Here is a 20,163-nt window from a genome sequence, read left to right as displayed (position 1 = left end):
TTAAGTGGTGGAATGGGTGTATGATGGTGAAGCCACAGTCTCCTTTCTGGAAGTGCACACATTTTGTCACAAGTGAACTGAGCCACAATCTACATGCATATTTTACAGTATACCTTATTTTGAATGAGTTTGTTTTTATCAGGGTATAGTTTACATATCTGCCTTAAAAACCCCAAAAACCTACTAAATAAATACAATCTTCTTTCTTCCCCCAACAGAAAATAAAGGAACAAGAAGAGATTTCAGAAGTTATGATAAACCCTGGCAGACAAATGCAAAGAAGCCTAAAAAATCAAAAAGTGACCTTGCAGTATCCAACATTTCGCCCCCATCACCAGAGTCCAAATCTTGTAAGGAAATGTATAGTGTATTTAATAATGAATGACTTCTTCAAACTTTTACCTTGTGATTCTTAAGAAATGAAATATGACCCAAACCAAGGATTGCACTTTTAAGTTTAAATGTGTCAATATGAAAAACTCTTATTTCAAATGTGGGTTGCTTGTCATAACATTATGATTTCATATGCACATAATTTGTTTTAAAACATTATATGTGTCATATTCAGTTTGATTTCATTTGTTCCCTGCATGATGGTGTCTGGTGTAGAAACAATTTATGGTTGAACAAATATGTATATTTGAGAAGGGAAAATAATGAGCTTGGCAGGGGGTTGGACTCGATGGCCCTTGTGGTCTCTTTCAACTCTATGATTCTATGATTCTATGAAAATATTCAGTTTTAAAATAAAATGTTTTGGAGGAAATATTACTCTACAGCCGCTAGATAAATTTGTAATTGTTTGTAACAGTAGTACAGGATTTACTGTATGGGTGGTAAAAGGTTATTCCTTTCATTGCATAGATTCCAAATACCCAGTACTCTGGCTTAGAATCATAGAATCATAGAGTTGGAAGAGACCACAAGGGCCATCGAGTCCAACCCCCTGCCAAGCAGGAAACACCATCAGAGCACTCCTGACATATGGTTGTCAAGCCTCTGCTTAAAGACCTCCAAAGGAGACTCCACCACACTCCTTGGCAGCAAATTCCACTGTCGAACAGCTCTTACTGTCAGGAAGTTCTTCCTAATGTTTAGGCGGAATCTTCTTTCTTGTAGTTTGGATCCATTGCTCCGTGTCCGCTTCTCTGGAGCAGCAGAAAACAACCTTTCTCCCTCCTCTATGTGACATCCTTTTATATATTTGAACATGGCTGTCATATCACCCCTTAACCTCCTCTTCTCCAGGCTAAAAATGCCCAGCTCCCTTAGCCGTTCCTCATAAGGCATTGTTTCCAGGCCTTTGACCATTTAGGTTGCCCTCCTCTGGACACGTTCCAGTTTGTCAGTGTCCTTCTTGAACTGTGGTGCCCAGAACTGGACACAGTACTCCAGGTGAGGTCTGACCAGAGCAGAATACAGTGGCACTATTACTTCCCTTGATCTAGATGCTATACTCCTATTGATGCAGCCCAGAATTGCATTGGCTTTTTTAGCTGCCGCGTCACACTGTTGGCTCATGTCAAGTTTGTGGTCAACCAAGACTCCTAGATCCTTTTCACATGTAGTGCTCTCAAGCCAGGTGTCACCCATCTTGTATTTGTGCCTCTCATTTTTTTTGCCCAAGTGCAATACTTTACATTTCTCCCTGTTAAAATTCATCTTGTTTGTTTTGGCCCAGTTCTCTAATCTGTCAAGGTCGTTTTGAAGTGTGATCCTGTCCTCTGGGGTGTTAGCCACCCCTCCCAGTTTGGTGTCATCTGCAAATTTGATCAGGATGCCCTTGAGTCCATCATCCAAGTTGTTGATAAAGATGTTGAATAAGACCGGGCCCAAGACAGAACCCTGTGGCACCCCACTAGTCACTCTTCTCCAGGATGAAGAGGAACCATTGATGAGCACCCTTTGGGTTTGGTCAGTCAGCCGTCACGGTGTTCTGTTGCGCCAGAAGCGGTTTAGTAATGTTGGCCACGTGACCCGGAAAGCTGTCTGTGGACAAACACTGGCTCCCTTGGCCTCAAAGCTAACTGAGCACTGCAACCCCATAGTCGCCTTTGACTGGACTTAACGGTCCAGGGGTCCTTTACCTTTACCTTACCTTTTTACACTTCTAACACTGCAATACACCTTACATGATTCATTTGTGAATTTGCTATGCATCCACACATTCCTCATTCTGTACCTATTTTGAGGTAACTAGGAGCATGACATATTTGTTTGGCTGCAGTTAAATTAAGATTAAACCATCAGCTTAGATTCTTGACAACACTGACATTTTTCTCCCTTTACGTATCTTCCAACTCCACTATATAACACAAATGTGCTCATTTGCCATTTTAGTGTAATGAATGCCAACAGAATTTGGGGGGTGGGGAATAGGAGTTACCGAATGACTATTTAAATATTTGAGGGGAGGGAATCAAAAAGGGATAAGATGAGGAAGTACATTTTTGTTAGAAATTGGGAGCATTTTTGTTATGAAATGAGGGGGAAATCTAAAATAACATTATACATAAACCATGACAAATCTTGTCCACTATAGCTACTTGCTTTGCATGCTGGGTATTAGGAGATAATAATAATTCAGGTAATAAGACAGGGGTTTTAGCTAGCTTCTATTCTGATTTTAAATGGAAATTGCGATTTCAAATAAATGGTGACTATAAAGTCATTGAAGGTGAAAAGTATTACTAAGGAATTACCCTAATTCTTATTCTTATCTCCCATAAGAAATTACTACAGTATAGTGATGGCAGACGTAAACAATGAAACTGGTATTCTTAATGGGGGATTATTATTTTTTGTATGTATGTATGGGGACCTTTGTGGAGGGAGGGGGAAATATATAATTAAAATGTTGTATGAAGGCTGATTCTCCCTCTCCCCTACCACTGGGCTGGGAAGGGAGCTGCAGAAACGCTTTTCCCTTCTTCACCACTGGAGTAATTTAAGAAGTCCCAAATCTTGTGAAAGGAGCCACCACTCAGAGCCACTGCAAGACTTGCAGAAGTCCTTGGCACATTGCCAATGATGGCCACCATCCATGGCAAGGTAGGCCAGATAGGAATTTAGTATTGCTTACGTTCAAAAGCGACACTGCTGCCCACTGCCAAAAGCATCTTAAGGTCCGGAGAGGCATTGAAAGGGCCCAACCCTAGCAACAGGCCTGCCACTCCTCCTCACTGTGCTAACATTGACTCGGTTTCCTGAGCGTGGGCCCCTTGAGAGTAACACTAGACGATCACATTCTGTTGTTACCAGGGCACTGTAGGTAAAACCGATGACTGCAAAATCCGTTTTGATAGAAATAAAGCTGTGTGATAATTAAAATCCTGATGAAGCAAGTTTGGGGAAGACTTTGGTAGCATTGGGAAAGTTGTGTCTTCCGTGCAGGCTCATTATTATCAATTTTTCTAATATGAAATAAGAAAAATATGCTTCATTTTACTTTAGTGCCAAGATCAGCAGAACACCCCAAATGGGACTGGAGGACAAAATCAGAGCATCATGATTTTGATGAATTAAACCATATTCTTCAAGAAAGTAAGAAGCTGGGTAAAGCCCTGGAGAATCTTTCTCGAAGTAAGTTGATTAATGCTGATGTTATGTGCGTGTCAGCCATGTGCTGAAAAGGCACGTGGTTGGTCTTAGTTGCAACAGCACAGATTAGGAATAACTACTAAAGGCAATTTGCCTATGATCCCAGATTCTTCAAACCAAATCTTCAAAAACTCATTTAAAATATAGTTTATGGTGCCTGTAGGGCAAGATTAAGTTTGAATAAGTGTTGCTTATGCACTATTTGAAGCACAGTTGAAAATGTTCAAAGCTATATTGCTTGCTTTTATTCATTTTTAAAAATTGAAAACCTGAACAGATGCCAGAAAATGCAGCGCACTAAGAGCTTTGTATTTCGGTTTCAGGAAACAATGACATGCCTTTTCATTTGATAATAAAATGCACATTTTTATGATTATAGTACCCAACTGAATTCTTGGCAATCACTTCCTGAACATATCTCAGAAAAATGTAATTCAGTTTTCCATGTTTGCATATTTTTTTCAGAAATAGTTAATATGACTTACTGAATGGTTGGTTACCCACCCTTGAGCGGCCCTATAGTTCACTGTAATTGAAATATAATAAGCCAACAGATTCTTTAGAATTTCCCTTCTTTATGTTCATCGCTCTGTCAATTTCACAAGTGTATGCCTTCAGTGTAAATTTCTGTGACTGACATTTTAATATACAATTTCTGTACATTTTAAGGCAAGCTGTGAAAAAAATTTCTAATCTGTGTTGCATTTGCTAAGTGATACCATTTTTGATCAAATAATGCAATTGGTTTTGTCCATTACATAACGAACAAAATCAGAGTGCTGCCTGAGATTGACACCCTGATCCTAAGCACATTTATTTGGAAGGAAAAAACATGCTTACCTGAGATCTGTTTTCTTTTGTTCATTCCTTTGCCCCATTCCCACTGGCTAGGACACAAACCAGTGCCTGTGCCAGTGGATCTTGGATATTTCCCATTGCTGTGGAGTATATTCCAACATATCAGCTGACATATGGTGACAGAATAGTCCATTGGAGGGTGGGTGTGAATTGGTACGTAAGCCAACTCTTTCTAAGACCCCACTCGCAGCCTCTATGCCAGTGTTCTATTACCCTGGCAAAGAAAGGTCATGTAACAAACATAAGATCAATGTCAATATTTTGAGTACAGGTATTATAATTTTCCATATCATTTTACTGCTCTTCGGTGTCTTCCTGTAATACCCACTAGTCCTCCTTGCAGCTGCCATTACCATAAAGTTTATAATAATAATTAGTGACAGCTATGCACACATTTATTTATTTATTGCATTTATATATGTGCTTATGCATGCACATACACAATGAACCCTAAATTCCATAATGATATAGACTCTCCTCCCTGGAAGAGAGGGGAGTGGTTGTGGGTGGGAGCCCGAGCACCGCCCCTAGCAGGGGGCGTTAGTCCCCTGCCTCCACCTCTCCTGGCTGGCGCCCACGCCCCTCAGCAGGCACCCAACCAGGTGCCTCCGAGGGGGCGTGCTCAGCAGCCTTTTGCTGCAGCGCCAGCCTCTCCCCGGCCTCATTCTTCGCCGTCGTCTCGTCGCGAGTCATCGCAGGGAAAGTCATCGCAGGGAAGAGCTCAGCCATGAGGTTTGGAGTCGGGGGGTGTTTGTGTGTGTGGAGGCTGTCTGGTTCCTGGCTTGCCTTTTTAAATTTAGGAGGCTTGCGTGCGCTCATTGCTTTACTGCCTTTAAAAAACCTAGGCACCCAAGTTTGCCTTGCTGTCTTGCTGTGTCCTCTTTCCTGTGTAAAAACCTACATTTTATTTCCCCCCACTCCTGGTGCTGGATTTGTTTGGGCGGTTTAAGTGTGAATTACCTTTCTTAAGCTGCAGCTTTTTCCTTTGCCCAGCACATGGTCTCTCCACCACCAGCGAGGTCTGAGTGTGAGTGCCGTCTTTCTATCTCCCTTGTCTCCTCACTTTCCTTCCCTGGCCTCTGCCTTGGTGGCTGTGCGTTTTATTTTAATTTTGGCCAGGGTGCCTGTATGTTTTTCCCCTCTATTGCCCTTGCCCGTCCGATTGCCTGGCTGGTCTGGGTGACTGAGTGGGTTTGCCTTACATTTTAATTTGTTGGCCAGGGTGCTTGTACGTTTTCCCCCTCCCTTGCCCTTGCCTGTTCCTCTCTAATTTTAAGTCGTGCGTGTGTGTGCTGGCAGCGTGTGTTTGTGCCTGCCGTTTGTTGATTTATTACTCTTTTAGTGTGGGTTTCATTTACCCTGCCATCCCTTCCATTGGTACCACTTAAACCTCGCCCCTCTTACTTTATCTAAGCCACACACCCCTCTTTGCTTGGCATTTGGGGGAAGAAATAAGGCAGGGCTTGGGGCGGACAATTCAGGGTTTCTGATCAGGGAACCATTCCTCAGCATTGTACATTTATACGTTTAGAACCTTTGAAGGTGTACCTCTGCCTGGTTCTTGTCATTGGCTTCACTTGCCAGTACAGGGTCCCTAAAGAAAACCGCTTTTAAACAAACAAACAAACAAACAAAAGGTTGTGGCTTATAGACCCTTACTGAAAAGTCCAGACTAACCCACGGTTTATATTTCCACTTCATTTTGGCTCACTGTAAAGGACAGCTATTTTCCTTTTCTTCTAAACTTTTCCTTGCCCTGAGTGTTCATTTTACCCCCTCCTCCCCCCCCAACTCCCCCCAGGCTTTCCTTCTCCTCCCTCCACCCCTCCTCCCTCCCAGCACCCCCCACCCTTGCAGAGTTCCCTTTGCTTCTTGCCTGAGTCATCACCGTTACCAGACAGGCTTTTCAACTGAATTGATTGCTCTCTGAGTGACTGGCAGTTTGTTAGGCATTGTCTTTAAGCACCTGGCAGTTCAGCAGCTCTAGTTGCATTGTCTTTTTTTTTTAATATAAATTTTATTAATTTTCATCCAATTATACATTTTATCCCAAATACAACAAATTATAACTGTTTTGGACTTCCTTCAGCGTCTCTGACAATCATCCATATTTATACCTTTAATACACATTCCCTTCTTTCGTATTGCCAATGTTCCTCCTTACTCCCATTATTTCTAATAAACAATACTTATTTGTTTTTTACAGTGCCTCTTGAAATCCCACTAGCGTTGTGTTAACACCACATGTATTTATCAGATAGTCCACAAATTTTCCCCAGTCCTCGATGAACTTTTGATCTTTAATATATCTAATTTTCCCAGTTAATTTATCCAGTTCCGCATAGTCTGTCAATTTTAATCTCCATTCTTCTATCGTCGGTATCTCCTCTTGTTTCCACTTCTGGGCCAACAGGATTCTGGCAGCCGTTACAGCATATTGGAAAAGCTTGCAGTCCTTTCTTCTTATGTCCTTTCCTACAATCCCTAAAAGAAAAGCTTCAGGTTTTTTCACAAAAGTATATCTTAGCTCTAGTTGCATTGTCAGTTTAACTAACCAGCAGTTTGACCATTTGCAGTCTTTTGTCTGTTTAAGCACCCTTATGGAGCTGACCTTGTGGGCAAAGATTTACTTTTCTTTGTTTGGCAAAGTTTCCTTTGTTTGGTAGAAGTTTTCCCAGTAGTGAGATATTCCCCTTAAGAGCAACCTCACCCCTCCTTTTCAGAGGGCCACTGGTGTGGGCCTGGAATCTTGTTGATTTCCTTTTCTCTTAATTTGGCTGCAGCTTCTGGGCATTTCCTAGTAAGCAGTTATTTTCAATTCTGTTTGATTACTTGGTGTTGCTTTGCGCCTAGATTTGCCTATCATTTAAAAGGGGCAACATTTAATTGTAGGCAATTATCTTCCAATTCTGTCTGATTGTAGTTGGGGTTTCTTTGTGTATGGGTCTGTTCCTTGGAGCCAGGTGCTAACAACTAGCTGAGCGCTGCTGCTTGAACTCTTGCTGGGTTGCGATTTAATAAATATAAATAAATACAAGTGGTGCATTTAAGTGACGTATAGCTTATTCTGTATGGGACCCCGTGCATATTCCTGCTTTGCAGAGGATTGAATGAGTATTTATTTATTTATTTATTTATTTATTTGTTTGTTTAAAAGGCTCACTATTCTTCTGAAATGCTGGTAGAAGGACCATTTCCTTAAGTGTATTTTCCTACATTTTCATTTGATAGCAGTTCCTGTGTCTGTTGTTCTCTGATTGTTCTATTGTACCATCCCTCTAAATCACTAGGAGTTTTACCTGAGGAAGCAGCTCTATATAATTGATTGTGTGCATCTGCCTGAATTGTATATTGACTAACAGATACATAAATTAATAAGGAAATACGTTCTGAGCATACTATTGCATGGAATTTGCACAGTGTAGTTAATTCAGCTGAAGTTAAGAATTTATATAGCCAAGCGTTAATAATCAACTCAAGGAAACATTGTCTTTGGCAGCATTTTCCTTCTGCTGGGCCTCCAGCATTACCTTTTGTTTTGCAAAGTGTTAGTAAAGGACATTTCCCTGAGAGCGGTTTTCTTTGATTCCATTTGATTGCAGTGGGGGGGCTGCGTTGCTCTGCTGTTCCTATTGTTTCATCACTACATGCTTGTGAGTTGCTCCTCAGGAGGCAGGTTTAAATATTTAGCTGTGTCTATCCACCTGACCCATTAGTTTGGTGGCAAATAAATAAATTTATAGACATATACAAACGGAACAGTCAAGTGAGGAATAATTATTTCATATCATCGTCAGTTACAGTAGACAATTGATAGTATCAGCAATTAATTCTACTTACAGTGGTAATTGATTGAACAAATAATACTGGTTTAGATTTTAATAATGACACTAATAATAAATAATAATAATAACAATAAATAACTAAATAAATAATAGATAAATAATAGAATAATAATAATAATAATAATAATAATAATATAAATGGATAAATAAAAAAATAAAATAAAGAATATTAATAATAATATATAATAAAAAATAAAGAGAATAAGTGGAATGGCATCACATACCAAGATTAAATTGATTAATTAATTAAATAAATCTAAAGATAAATATATAAATAGACAAATAAAATTAATAATAATAAAAATAAAATTAATAATAAATAATTTACATATATTTCGGAACCCTCAGTTGCTTAGATCGTGGTGACAATAATGCCAAGGTTGCAGGTTCGATCCCTGTATGGAACAATTGCATATTCCTGCATTGCAAGGGGTTGGACTAAATGACCCATGGGGTCCCACACAATTCTAGAGAGCCTGGATAGCTCAACTGGTTAGAGCATGGGGCTGATAATGCTCAACTGGTTAGAGCATGGGGCTGATAATGCCAAGGTTGCAGGTTCGATCCCTGTATGGAACAATTGCATATTCCTGCATTGCAAGGGGTTGGACTAAATGACCCATGGGGTCCCAAACAATTCTAGAGAGCCTGGATAGTTCAACTGGTTAGAGCATAGTGCTGATAATGCCAAGGTTGCTGGTTTGATCCCTGTATGGGACCCCTGCATATTGAATGAGATATTATAATATGAAGTAGGAAGCATCATATATATATATATATATATATATATATGTATATATATATATATATATATATATATATATATAAATAAATAACACACGCACGCACATACTAATTGGATAAACAATTGAACATTTAACCAAATACTTGGAAAAATCGTTATTTATTGTAAGTAAATCAATCGTTAATTAGTACATTCGTTTCAGAATCTATAACATGTGCCTGTACAACCGCTTGTAAACAGTAGCACGTGTTTGTGGCAGTAGCTTTAGCGCGTTATCCATGGCACCTAAGAGGAGGTGCTCTGCGGCGGAATCAGCTCACACCTCAGGCTGCATGGGTGCCACATGGACGGGATAATAACCCCAAACCTATTTCACACTACCTAAATGCCTTTAGATCGTTCATTGATGATTATGAGCAGCATTTTTTCGAGCAATCCCTAACCCCATGCCCTCCGCTGCTACCCCTGATATGATACTAGATTGCCAGGTGGTTCCGGAGAGCCCACCTCTCACCCAGGTTGATGACCTCCCAGGCACCTCTGTCGCCCTCTTCAACGATTTTCAGTTCTCAGGCGCAGGCCCAAGCTCTCGGGCAGTAACTGCGGCAGTGCAAACTAGGCCTCTGGCCCTCAGAACTGCATTGGGTCGCCTGTGCGGAGCCCGCCAGCCTGTGTCAATAACCCTGTTGCGTCCAGTTCTTCCGGTTCTTTGCAGAATAAGCAGCCCAGCAGCTGGAGGGGGAGCTTCAGACAGTTGAGGGGGGACAAACCGTCAGGCAGAAGACGCACCAAGAAGAAGCACGTGTGTAAGAAGAGCAAGTCGAAAACGGGCGACATGATGAAGAGTCAGAACAGCCTGTGCGCTTTCTGGGGTGGCCGCCACCATTAGCTATGATAAAAGTCCGAAGGAAGGCTTCCAGGATCCCTCTAGCATGCTGGGATCAAATTGAAAATGGCACCTGGTCTGTGGCGGTCGTCCCGTATGTTGAGAAGAAGCCATTAGATTCTTATTGCACGGGTAAGCCGGACCTGAGAAGGGAGCCAAAGCGCAAGGTATGTTGGGAATTCAATAAGGGGTCATGCCAAAGGCAGTCTTGTAAGTATCTGCACGAGTGCGAGAGGTGTGCAGGGGTACTCCCAGCCGTAGCGTGTTACAAAGGGAAGCAGCCCTTTCGGGGAGGCTGGGTTCCAGTTCCAGAGAAGCCCCCGCAGCAGGGAACAGACGATAGGGACCCTCCGGGTCTAGCATTTTCCCTGATCCAGCTCCCTCCTCTCCGCATTCTTTGATCGAATTCTTCGATCGGGCAGGCTGTCAGTTGGTCTCAGACACCCACACCACAGGGTCCGACTTTCCAAGTCGGTTAAGGCAGACCTGAAGGTGTGGATGACATTTTTGGAACACTACAATAGGGTATCCCTATGGCAGGATGTTCTAAATTTGTCCTCAGATTTCCAGGTCCAATCAGATGCGGCAGGGTCCCTGGGCTTTGGCTTGTACTTCAGGGGACGATGGTGCGCGCAACGATGGCCAACGGGGTGGCAGGGCCAGGCCATCACGTGGGATCTCACCTTTCTCGAGTTTTTTCCAATAGTAGTGGCCGTTCACATCTGGACGGAGGAGTTTCAAAATCGCCGTGTGTGCTTCAGGACCGACAACCTGGCAGTGGTGAACATACAGGCCAAGCAGTCATCTCGGTCTGCGAGGGTCTCCTCCCTTCTGCGGGCGTTCGTTCTCCGGGGCCTTGAGTACAACATAATTTTTTCAGCCAAATTCATACCAGGGACCAATAATGATATAGCCGATGCCTTGTCTCGCTTTCAGATATCTCACTTCCGGTCGCTAGCACCTGGAGCACAACTGTTGCCCGAACCCTTTCCGGAGCACCTGTGGAACGTTGGAGACGCAAAGTGATACAGGGAGTATTAGCGTCTGTCGCACCCTCCACTCTCAGATCTTACAAGAAGGCCTGGTGCGATTTCCTGGGTTTCAGGTCTGGGATATCTGGGCTTTCGCATAACGTGCCACCCACCACTGATGATGTTCTGCAGTACCTTTCCCATCTTGACGATTTGGGACGTGCTCCCAAAACCTTAAAGATACACGTAGCCGCCATCAGCTTCTTTGCTAAAGCCACATTTTCCTCCGATCCGTATAGTGACTTCCTGATCCGCAGAGCTATTGAAGGTTGGGGCAGGCTACAACCCCCCAGGGCCAAGGGCCGTAAGCCAATTTCTTATGGGTTGCTATCTCAGATACGCATAAAGCTCAGGTCAATTTGCTGGACCAGGTTTGAAGCCCACCTCTTTTCCGCGGCGTACGCTATCGCCTTTTTGGCGCTCTGGGAGTTGGTGAAGCTGTGGTTGAAGTTAGCGCAGGAGGTTCAACGCGCTCCCTCCTTAGGGAGGACGTGCAGTGGTCCGAATCTAGCTTGACGGTGCAGATACGTCAGTCCAAAACTGATCAGGCCGGTATGGGTGTTCTAGTTAAACTTACAGCGTCGGCGCAGCAGGGCCCATGCCCGGTAAAGGACACTAGATGGTAACTTTACCTCAGACCGCCCGGTTCTGGCCCGCTCCTGGTTCACGAGGATGGGTCACCTTTGTTGAGACACCAATTCACAAGGGCACTCCGCAAAGCTATTGATGCCTGTGGTTTATCTTCCCAGGATTATGCGGCACACTCATTCAGGATTGGCGCCGCCACAACAGCTGCACGCTTGGGCCTGCCAGCGGATAAGATTAAGGAAATGGGCCGGTGGAAATCCGATGCTTATAAAGGTTACACTCGTTAGAATGCGCTCTGCTCCTTTACCTCTACTTATCCGTAATTTTTTACTTTCCTTTATTCTCAGCCGTTCTCAGAAGTGTCTGGATTTGTGGCCATGGTATAGTCCATTCGGCTCACGTACGGTCAGTTAGCTGTGGCCTCACCCCTAACCTTGGATTGCCACCTGGAGTGCGAGTTTCCTGGTTTTCGAGACGAGGCATTGCTTATGCCATTGCTGAGAGGGAGAGTTGCCGCGTTTGGCCCTCCTGACATCCTTATCCTTCAATTAGGGGAAAATGACCTTGTTAGCAGAAGACGTGTGGACTTGTCGTGGCACATAAAAAGAGATTTGGATGAGATTGCTGCCTTGTGTCCCGGAACAACGGTGTTCTGGTCCTCCTTCCTGAAGAGAGTTGTGTGGCACGGTGTGCAGAACTGTATGGCCATTGAAAAATCCAGGAAACTCTTGAATCGTGCAATAGCCCGTTGGGTGCACTTTTTGTATGGCCGAGTCATCTCTCATGACCGTATCCGGATTGGCGACCAAGCCTTGTACCGGAATGATGGGGTTCATCTTTCAGACCAAGGGAATGACATTTGGTTAACTAGCATCATCAGCAGCATCAGGGATTGGTTACAGCTGTGAGGGTATTGGCGGCGAGCCTTTCGGCTCGGGTGGCGGTTAGGCATTGGAATAATGTGTTGTGGTGTGTCGAAGGGCTAGGTGTGGCCATCGCCTATGCCTTCAATTTTTGGGTATTCCGTTAAAAGAATCTGGCGGTCGTGTATTCTGTCCGATGCCTGCTTGGCGGGAGGCCATGGCACGACCCTCGGTGACATCAGGGGTGAGCCTATAGTTGGATTAGCATCAACAGGCTCCACCTACTGGTGAATAAACCCATTTGTTTTAGAGACCCAATGCCTAAGCCAATACCTTGTCACTGCTGTAATCAATAAAGTTGTGGCCTTTCCTTGCCCATTAACCTTATATCATGTGTCCTTGTGTATTCATTTCACATTGCGGGGGTCGGGTCCTCGAACCACAAATGAATTCCTAAATTTGTTTTAATTTGCGTCGCTATTGTCCCTTTCAAATACTGTACTAGGAGGAAGAATTACATTGTTAGAAGGTGAACTGTGTCCAAATTTGTCCTTGTGCCAAATACTGCTTTGGGTTTCTACTTATAAAGCGGTTTCCTTTTACTCTGTAGTGTGGAGATACTGAGATATCTCAGTAGAGGTAATAATGACTGTGCTCCATTCTTAAAGAGCTGCTTCACTATATCTTCCTGCATTTCCATTAAAGATAGATTGCACTATATTGTCCAGATATGTTTTTCCAAGGACATGACCAACTGAACTGTTCTAGAAACTGGGTAAATGCTGCTGCTATTTGGCTGTAGAGTAAACCAATTCTAAAGTCAATGCAACTGTACTGTACTGAATGAGCATGGTTCCATTTTACTCACGTAAGCTAAACTTGCTCTGAAAGATGCACCAGCTGTGGTGTATCAAAACCAACATGTTTAATTCAACAGTTAAAGGCATTTAATTCAGCTGTTAAAAGCATGGGATCTTTAGTAAGGCCATCTGCTGGCAATTCAGAATAATGCATTGCCATAGACTTCTTGTTTAAAGTGCAATAAACACCAACAGAATTTGTTTAATTGCAATATCTGAAAGGAAACCAGTAAAGGCAACAGTGCCTTCTTTTCCACCACTGTGATTAGAAATCACCTGGGTTACATTAAAATTGTGATAGCACACTCTTTCTGCACTTATTTCAAAGAAATAGCTGTCTGAGAGTCAAGTAAAAGATCAAGGACTAAGAAATAAAGGCTCTGTGGTTATTCTACTTTCTTGGTCAGACAGTGATGTGGATCTGACCTACAAGCTTTTATATGAGTGGATGGGAACTGTCAAAAAAGCCTATGAAAAGGAATAGGGAATTATTATCTGTTGAATAGTCTTGAATTCCAGAGATTCGGTTTATGAACCACAAGAGCTAAAATTGCCACTTGAGGTCTTTTCAGTGATGACATCACATGCATCCAATTGATACGAAGGAATAAGATTTTTATTTTGTCAGGAGGGGTGCCACACAGGAGTAAACTAGTTGTAAGTCCCGATTCCATGTCAAATTAGAAAGGGATAAATATAATAATTGGCACAAGTAGGACCTGCAACAAAACCTTTTAGTGTAGTGTGCTCCTGTTCAGAGTTTCAGTCAGCTGTGCCCCTTACTAGGACACTCCATTCCATGAGATCAGATGGAGGAGCTCTCTGGACCCTATGGACCAGAAGCATTATTCAATGAGGAGACATGCCTTCAGTGTAATGGGCCCAACTTTATAGAATTCCCTCACATTAGAACTCAAGGCGGGCACCGTGTCCCTGCTAAGTTTCAGACACCAGGTTAAAGCAGTTTTGTTTTAGCAGGCCTTTGTACCATGAATGCTGTCCTAACAATTTATTGAGTATTTTTTTTGTAAGCCACTTTGAGACATATGGTGAAAAGCGGGGTATATAAATTCCTTAAATAAATTGTATCCTATCACACAGTCAGCATTTCATGATCACCAAGCATGTTAAACCAACTGGCATGCAGACCACCAAGTATTTTATGGCCATTGAACTGTGGTTTGTTTTTTTTAAAATTATCATTCAGATATTTTTCACCATAATGTTTTGTATTTCAGAAAACCTTGAGGCTTTGCTGAGCTTGATGATACCTCTCTTGTGCATGTGTAAAAACACAGGGTTTCAGTATTAGAAAAAGAGGAAATGGATATGTCTGGGGTCCGTTGCTATTCACCATCATTACTGATGGTTTAGATAGTGTATTGAATATTATTGTATTTTCAGGGAGGGGGGAAATGCAAAGTTTAAAATTCAAGGGGTACATCATATTTGTAGACATACCAAACCAAGATTGAGTAGGGTGGTTTTGTCTCTGTTCATAGCTGTAGCGAGCAGCTGTCTAAGTGAAGAGTGAGCTAAATTAAGTCTTTGGAGCTTGCTTCTGTTTTCTAGCTTCTGCAAACACCCACACAACTAGAGATGCCGGGATGTACTTTCATTCCTAAATTAATCTCTACAGGATTAAAAACAGATTATCTGCTGGAAGCAAAGTGTATTTTGTTCGATATATATGTACTTTGTAACTGGAGAGTGGGAAAAAATCCATTAATGGCTAGTATTTCCACACACACATCGATGTGTTCATAAAATGTTAATTACTGTACTCTGCAGTACGTTATGCTTTTTTTCCACACAAAAGTCAATAAAAGGAAGTCGTATAGACTGAAAAAATGGTCAGTGTATTGGCAGTTTTGAAAAACTTTTAAGAAAATAGGAATCCAACATTTGTCTAGTGTGTTTAACAAACTTATACCATATTGATACTATGCATGCATTTTTCGTGTTTAGAGGAAAGATGTTAGGCTGGATCCAACTGTGTTATTTTGATCCCATAAGGACTGAAGTTTCCATTAAGGGAAGAGGTTTGCACTACAAGAATGTACCTGGATAAACCTTGAGTTTATACCCACCCTCTTCCCCTCTCCTCTGGTGGCACCATGTGGAGAAGATTGGAAGCTCTTTCTTCCATTTTCAACTAACTGCAGTTGCTGTTTTGGTCCAAGCTGAGAGCTGTGGCTAGTGGTTAACCATGGTTTGGTATAGGGGTAGTCAACCTTTATATACCTACTGCCCACTAGTGCATCTTTCTTGATGGTAAAATTTCCTTACCGCCCACCAGTGCTCGATGGAAGGATGATTCAACTTGTGCCGTAGAACCCCCTACCACCCACCTAGAATCCTGAAACGCCCATTAGTGGGTGGTAGGGACCAGGTTGACAACCCCTGGTTTAGAAAAACAAGGCAGGATTGTAAGCTCGTTCCCATAAACCATAGTTGAGACTAGATAGATTGTTCAGGTTCAGACATAATGAGTAAATGAGGTTAGAAAACATAAGCAAAAGCTTCGAATCTCAGTCTTGTGGTCATGACAAGGGAAGGGAAGGGAGGGCATGTAAGCCCTGAGGCTCACACATGTAATGTTAAATACCATTGGTTTTCAACCGTTGTGCCGTTGTACTCTGGGTCGACTTGAAGAACATTCAGGGGAGCTCTGGAGAGTCTTGCTTCCTGCATTATCTCTCTTTCTCTCTGAGGAACATTCAAGGGGGCCGGCAGCTTTAACTTGTAACCCATTATCTTCCTGAAATAAAACAGCAGCAAAAAAAAAGTGAGGAAACACTTTTGCATGATTGTTTATCTTCTTAAAATATCCCCCCCCCCAAAAAAAACCCTTACCACAGCTCCTTAGTTTTACACAGAAGGCATGAGATATGCAATAAAATAGTAGACTGGTTTATTAATTTGCTTTTAAAATACATTACAACTGTGTTCTTTTATTTGTAGGCATTGCCATTTCTGATGAGATTGATAAGGTAAGGGCTCTGTCTCGTTAAATGATACAAGTTCTGTGTGTGCCTCTGAGTGTCTACATTGAAGCAATGGAGGCACACAAATACAAAAAAAACAAATAACAACTAACTGGAACAGATATGATAATGCATGCATACCATTAGTGCAGTGTTAGAAACTGAGATATGAAAGCTAGGAGCTAAATGGCACCTTAAATCTAGGTTACGGGCGCAATGTCTAGGCACACTTTTTTATTAACAAGTATACAAAGCTGAAAATGAATGAACTGCAGCTAAAATATTATGTTCATTTTTCACATGCTCTAGTCCTTCCCCTGCCCCACCCCAAATATTCTCAAGAAGGTCTCTTCTCCAGTCTCCAGAGAGTAGCGGGAAGTGGGGAGGCAGAAAAAGGTCCTCCTTTCCCTCCACTTTGCAGTTTTAATCTGAAATCTTACGTGCCCAAAGCTCAGAAACTGCTTGCGCTAATGAAATTCCCTGTCACAAAATGTGCCTAGAACAATGGGAGTTTTGAACACTGCATTAGTGGGAAAACATTTGCACATATTTTGAAATTTCATTTTAAATATATTCAAACAAAATCAGTTCTATAAACATAAAATGCTTTGGTATGAAAGCAGATATCTAGTGATGCATATATATATATATATATATATATATATATATATATATATATATATATATATATAAATGATCTTTTTTTTATTCCAGGGGCGTTAGAAGAGTCCAGTGTAACTCTGTTTTTCTAAGCTTACATTTAATATTTCAGCCAAGATCAGACAGGCTCCCTTGCTGTTGAACTTTCAGTGCCTACTGATGATTTTTTATAGTTCGTTTTAAACTATTTTTCCTCCATTGTATTTGTTGAGCTTGATGTGCATCATTAAGAAACGATTGCCATTAAGCATTATATAAAGGTTCCAGGGAGAGAATGAAAATAAAAAAGCAGCTAAAGTATCATTTTCCCTATATAGGACGCAGCAGCCTTTAACGCTCCCCTTTTACGCCCCCGTGTTGTTGGAGAATGGGTTGGCCGTGAAGAGAACGATGCAGACCCATTGGCTGCCGAAATGCTGCAGCCTCCAATACCAAGAAGCAAAATGGAACAATGGGATAGCGAAGATAGCAGCAGTCCTGGAGGAAGGTAAACTTTGCTGCTCTTACCGAAAACTCGAACATCTAAAATTGTCCCCTTATTGGTTATCTTAATACAACAACCTGAGTTTAGCCTGTCTAGCTGCATAAATTAGACTAGCATCTGCATGAAATGGATGAGGGTCAATAAAACTTACGTTTTATAATGAGCTCTATGTAAGGCAGTTTGCCACATGCACTAAAATTAGGTCAGTAAAATATTTCACTTTATGTATTTTGTTTGGAATTCTGTAGAAGAACCAAGATAGCAATATTATCTACATATAGTTCAAATCAGGTACCTATTTAGACCTGCACAGGTGTCTTTGTATAGCAACTGATTAAATGCATGTCATCTCAGAGTAACAGATCTGTTTCCAGGAGTTAATTCAATTTAATTAATTATTAAAGTATTAATTAATTACAGTGTTTACATGATTCCAACATATAATACCATCTGATTAGATGGTTATTTAATTCAACTTAATTATTTAGCCTTGAGTTTAATAACTCTACTACTTGCAAATAATCTTTCTTTCAAGCACTAATAAAGTGCTAATTTATTAACATTGTCGGATCATTTTAAATGTTAAATGTGATGGAGAATGTTTTTACATCAATTTTAACAGTACATTATTGAGAGCTTAAAAGGCAATTTGGTGGTTTGTCAGGAGTGGGAGCTGAAGGGCTGTTGAAGACACAGCTGCAGTGAAAAATGTGAATGTTCATTTTATTAACTCCTTAGGAATACTGTGTACAACAATTTGGATGCGCTGAACCTTCTCTGCCTCAATGGGTTGTCATTTGCTATGGTTTGAATATGGCTGAAACTTTGTATTAGCATAGTGGTATCTGCTGAAGGTGCAAATATTGGGTTCTGGGGAAGAGTAGTAAATAGCTGGCCTCCTAAGACTATATTTAGGGCAAAATGAATATATGACCACAAATAGTTTCTTAAAGAAGAGTTGTGTGATGATGCAAGAATGAAATAGACTGAAGCTATGTTTTACTTTTTCTATTTTATCTGCTAACATGGGTTTGCATTCCCGAAACACTTTAAATCAGCCTTTCTCAACATTGAGTTATTGGATATGTTATTGGATATGTAGTCCATATGTTATTGGACTACAACTCCTATCATTCCTAGCCAGGGGTTGGGAACGATGGGAGCTGTAGTTCAAGAACATTTGGAGAAGCTGCCCAGAGTGTCTGGGGCAGCCCAGTCAGATGGGTGGCATATTAAAAATAATAATAATAATAATAATAATAATAATAATAATAATAATAATAATAATAGAATAAATATGAAATTATGGATTGGAATTATGTTTGTGGTTCCCAGCTATGTGGACATAGCAGCCTGCCTGCAGTTCAGCTCCTTCATATGTATTATCTTATGTTGGCCACAGTAAATTGTTTTAGTAAGATAAAATTATGAATTCTCCCGAGATGTCAATGGACACCCCTAGGTGCTCTCATGGAGAGACTGACAAATCAAAGAGGCAATTCTTTTTCTTCTAGTTTAAAGATGGAACCAAAGACTAAAGGATTGAAACATCAGCAGCAGCAACATAAGAAGCTACTCGCTGCCATGCTCTCCCAGGATTCGTTTGATTCAGTACAAAGCACAGCTCCATCAGTAACAGAAGAAGATATTGACAATGAAGATGATGCTATGGAACTGCTGGGTAATTTAAAAGCTTAATTCACTCACAGAGCAAGTTCAAATGTGGTTTTGCCATTGCTGCATTTACTCTGCCCCTCCTGTAGTATAATGATTGATACCTATTGCGCAAAATCCAGTGTCACCTTATTACTTTCTTCATAAGGCTGTATCACATATGGGGACATGACTACATGCTTTGTGTTCTTGGAAAAATCCCAAAAAACAAGACAGGAAATTATTGCCCTCAGGCTGTTACGTTATGACATCATCTAGTCATAACATTCCTTTTTTAAATGTTGGGGCTATTTCAAATAAATATATGGGCCGAAACGAAAGTAACCCAAAAAAGAGCTGGCCTTTATTTTCCTTCTTTCACCTCTCTCGTTACTAACTGTGCTGCCTTCCATCATTAGGAAGTCACCCATTTTCCTACAATGTCGCACTAATTTTAGCCCTACCCTTACTCGTTCAAATGATTTGTTTCCACGCTGTCAGCTGCTTGCCTAGCCTTGGCTGCTGCTAAAAGAATATGGTGCTTTGTTAGTCTTCCTAAAGGCAATATTATAACAATATGTATTTGGTTAAATTAATGTGCATTCCTCCCCCTGTGGTTTCATTTATACAGTTTAACTGGAATGTCTCGCACAATTTTTTAATAACATTAGATTATACAAGTTAGTGAACAACGTATGTAGCCATAGCTGAAGAATCTCTTAGAAGTGCAGGAAATTGCATTATACTAAGACTTATTGTTCTTCTATCCCAGTATTGTCTGCTCCACTAGTTGAGACCACTAGTGAGTCATGGTCTGATCCAAGGTGGGTCACAACAGGAGCACTAGCACCATGCAGATATATGGTAAAAGATGAAGAAATAGATCCCCAAATGCATGTTTGAATTAAAAGTGGGTCCTGAACCTGGAAACGTTGAAGACTGGCAATCTTCTCTGATTGGCAGCAACTTTCCAAAGTCTCAGTAGATGTCTCTTGCATCACCTCCTACCTTATCCTTTTTATTTAGAGATGGTTGACAATTGAATCTGGTCCATCTGCATGCAAACACATGTGCTTTGTCACTGAGCTATGGCACCTTCCCAT

At 41.4% G+C, this 20,163-nt stretch overlaps 1 protein-coding gene across 5 annotated transcripts in view; it reads left to right on the top strand.

Annotated features, from left to right (window-relative positions):
* The window catches only part of C7H8orf34 (chromosome 7 C8orf34 homolog), a 97,283-nt gene that overhangs the window by 25,466 nt on the left and 51,654 nt on the right, over positions 1–20,163 (top strand). For all 5 annotated transcript variants that reach the window (XM_053395940.1, XM_053395941.1, XM_053395939.1 and 2 more), the window contains exons 3-7: positions 219–350; positions 3,454–3,582; positions 16,241–16,269; positions 17,241–17,410; positions 18,922–19,088. In XM_053395940.1, the coding sequence (XP_053251915.1) occupies positions 219–350; positions 3,454–3,582; positions 16,241–16,269; positions 17,241–17,410; positions 18,922–19,088 (627 nt within the window). The remainder of the gene's footprint in view (positions 1–218; positions 351–3,453; positions 3,583–16,240; positions 16,270–17,240; positions 17,411–18,921; positions 19,089–20,163) is intronic.

Source organism: Podarcis raffonei, chromosome 7 (genome assembly GCF_027172205.1).
Source record: "Podarcis raffonei isolate rPodRaf1 chromosome 7, rPodRaf1.pri, whole genome shotgun sequence".
In the NCBI taxonomy this organism is placed as follows: Eukaryota; Metazoa; Chordata; class Lepidosauria; order Squamata; family Lacertidae; genus Podarcis; species Podarcis raffonei.
This window is presented reverse-complemented; position numbering and strand designations above follow the sequence as displayed.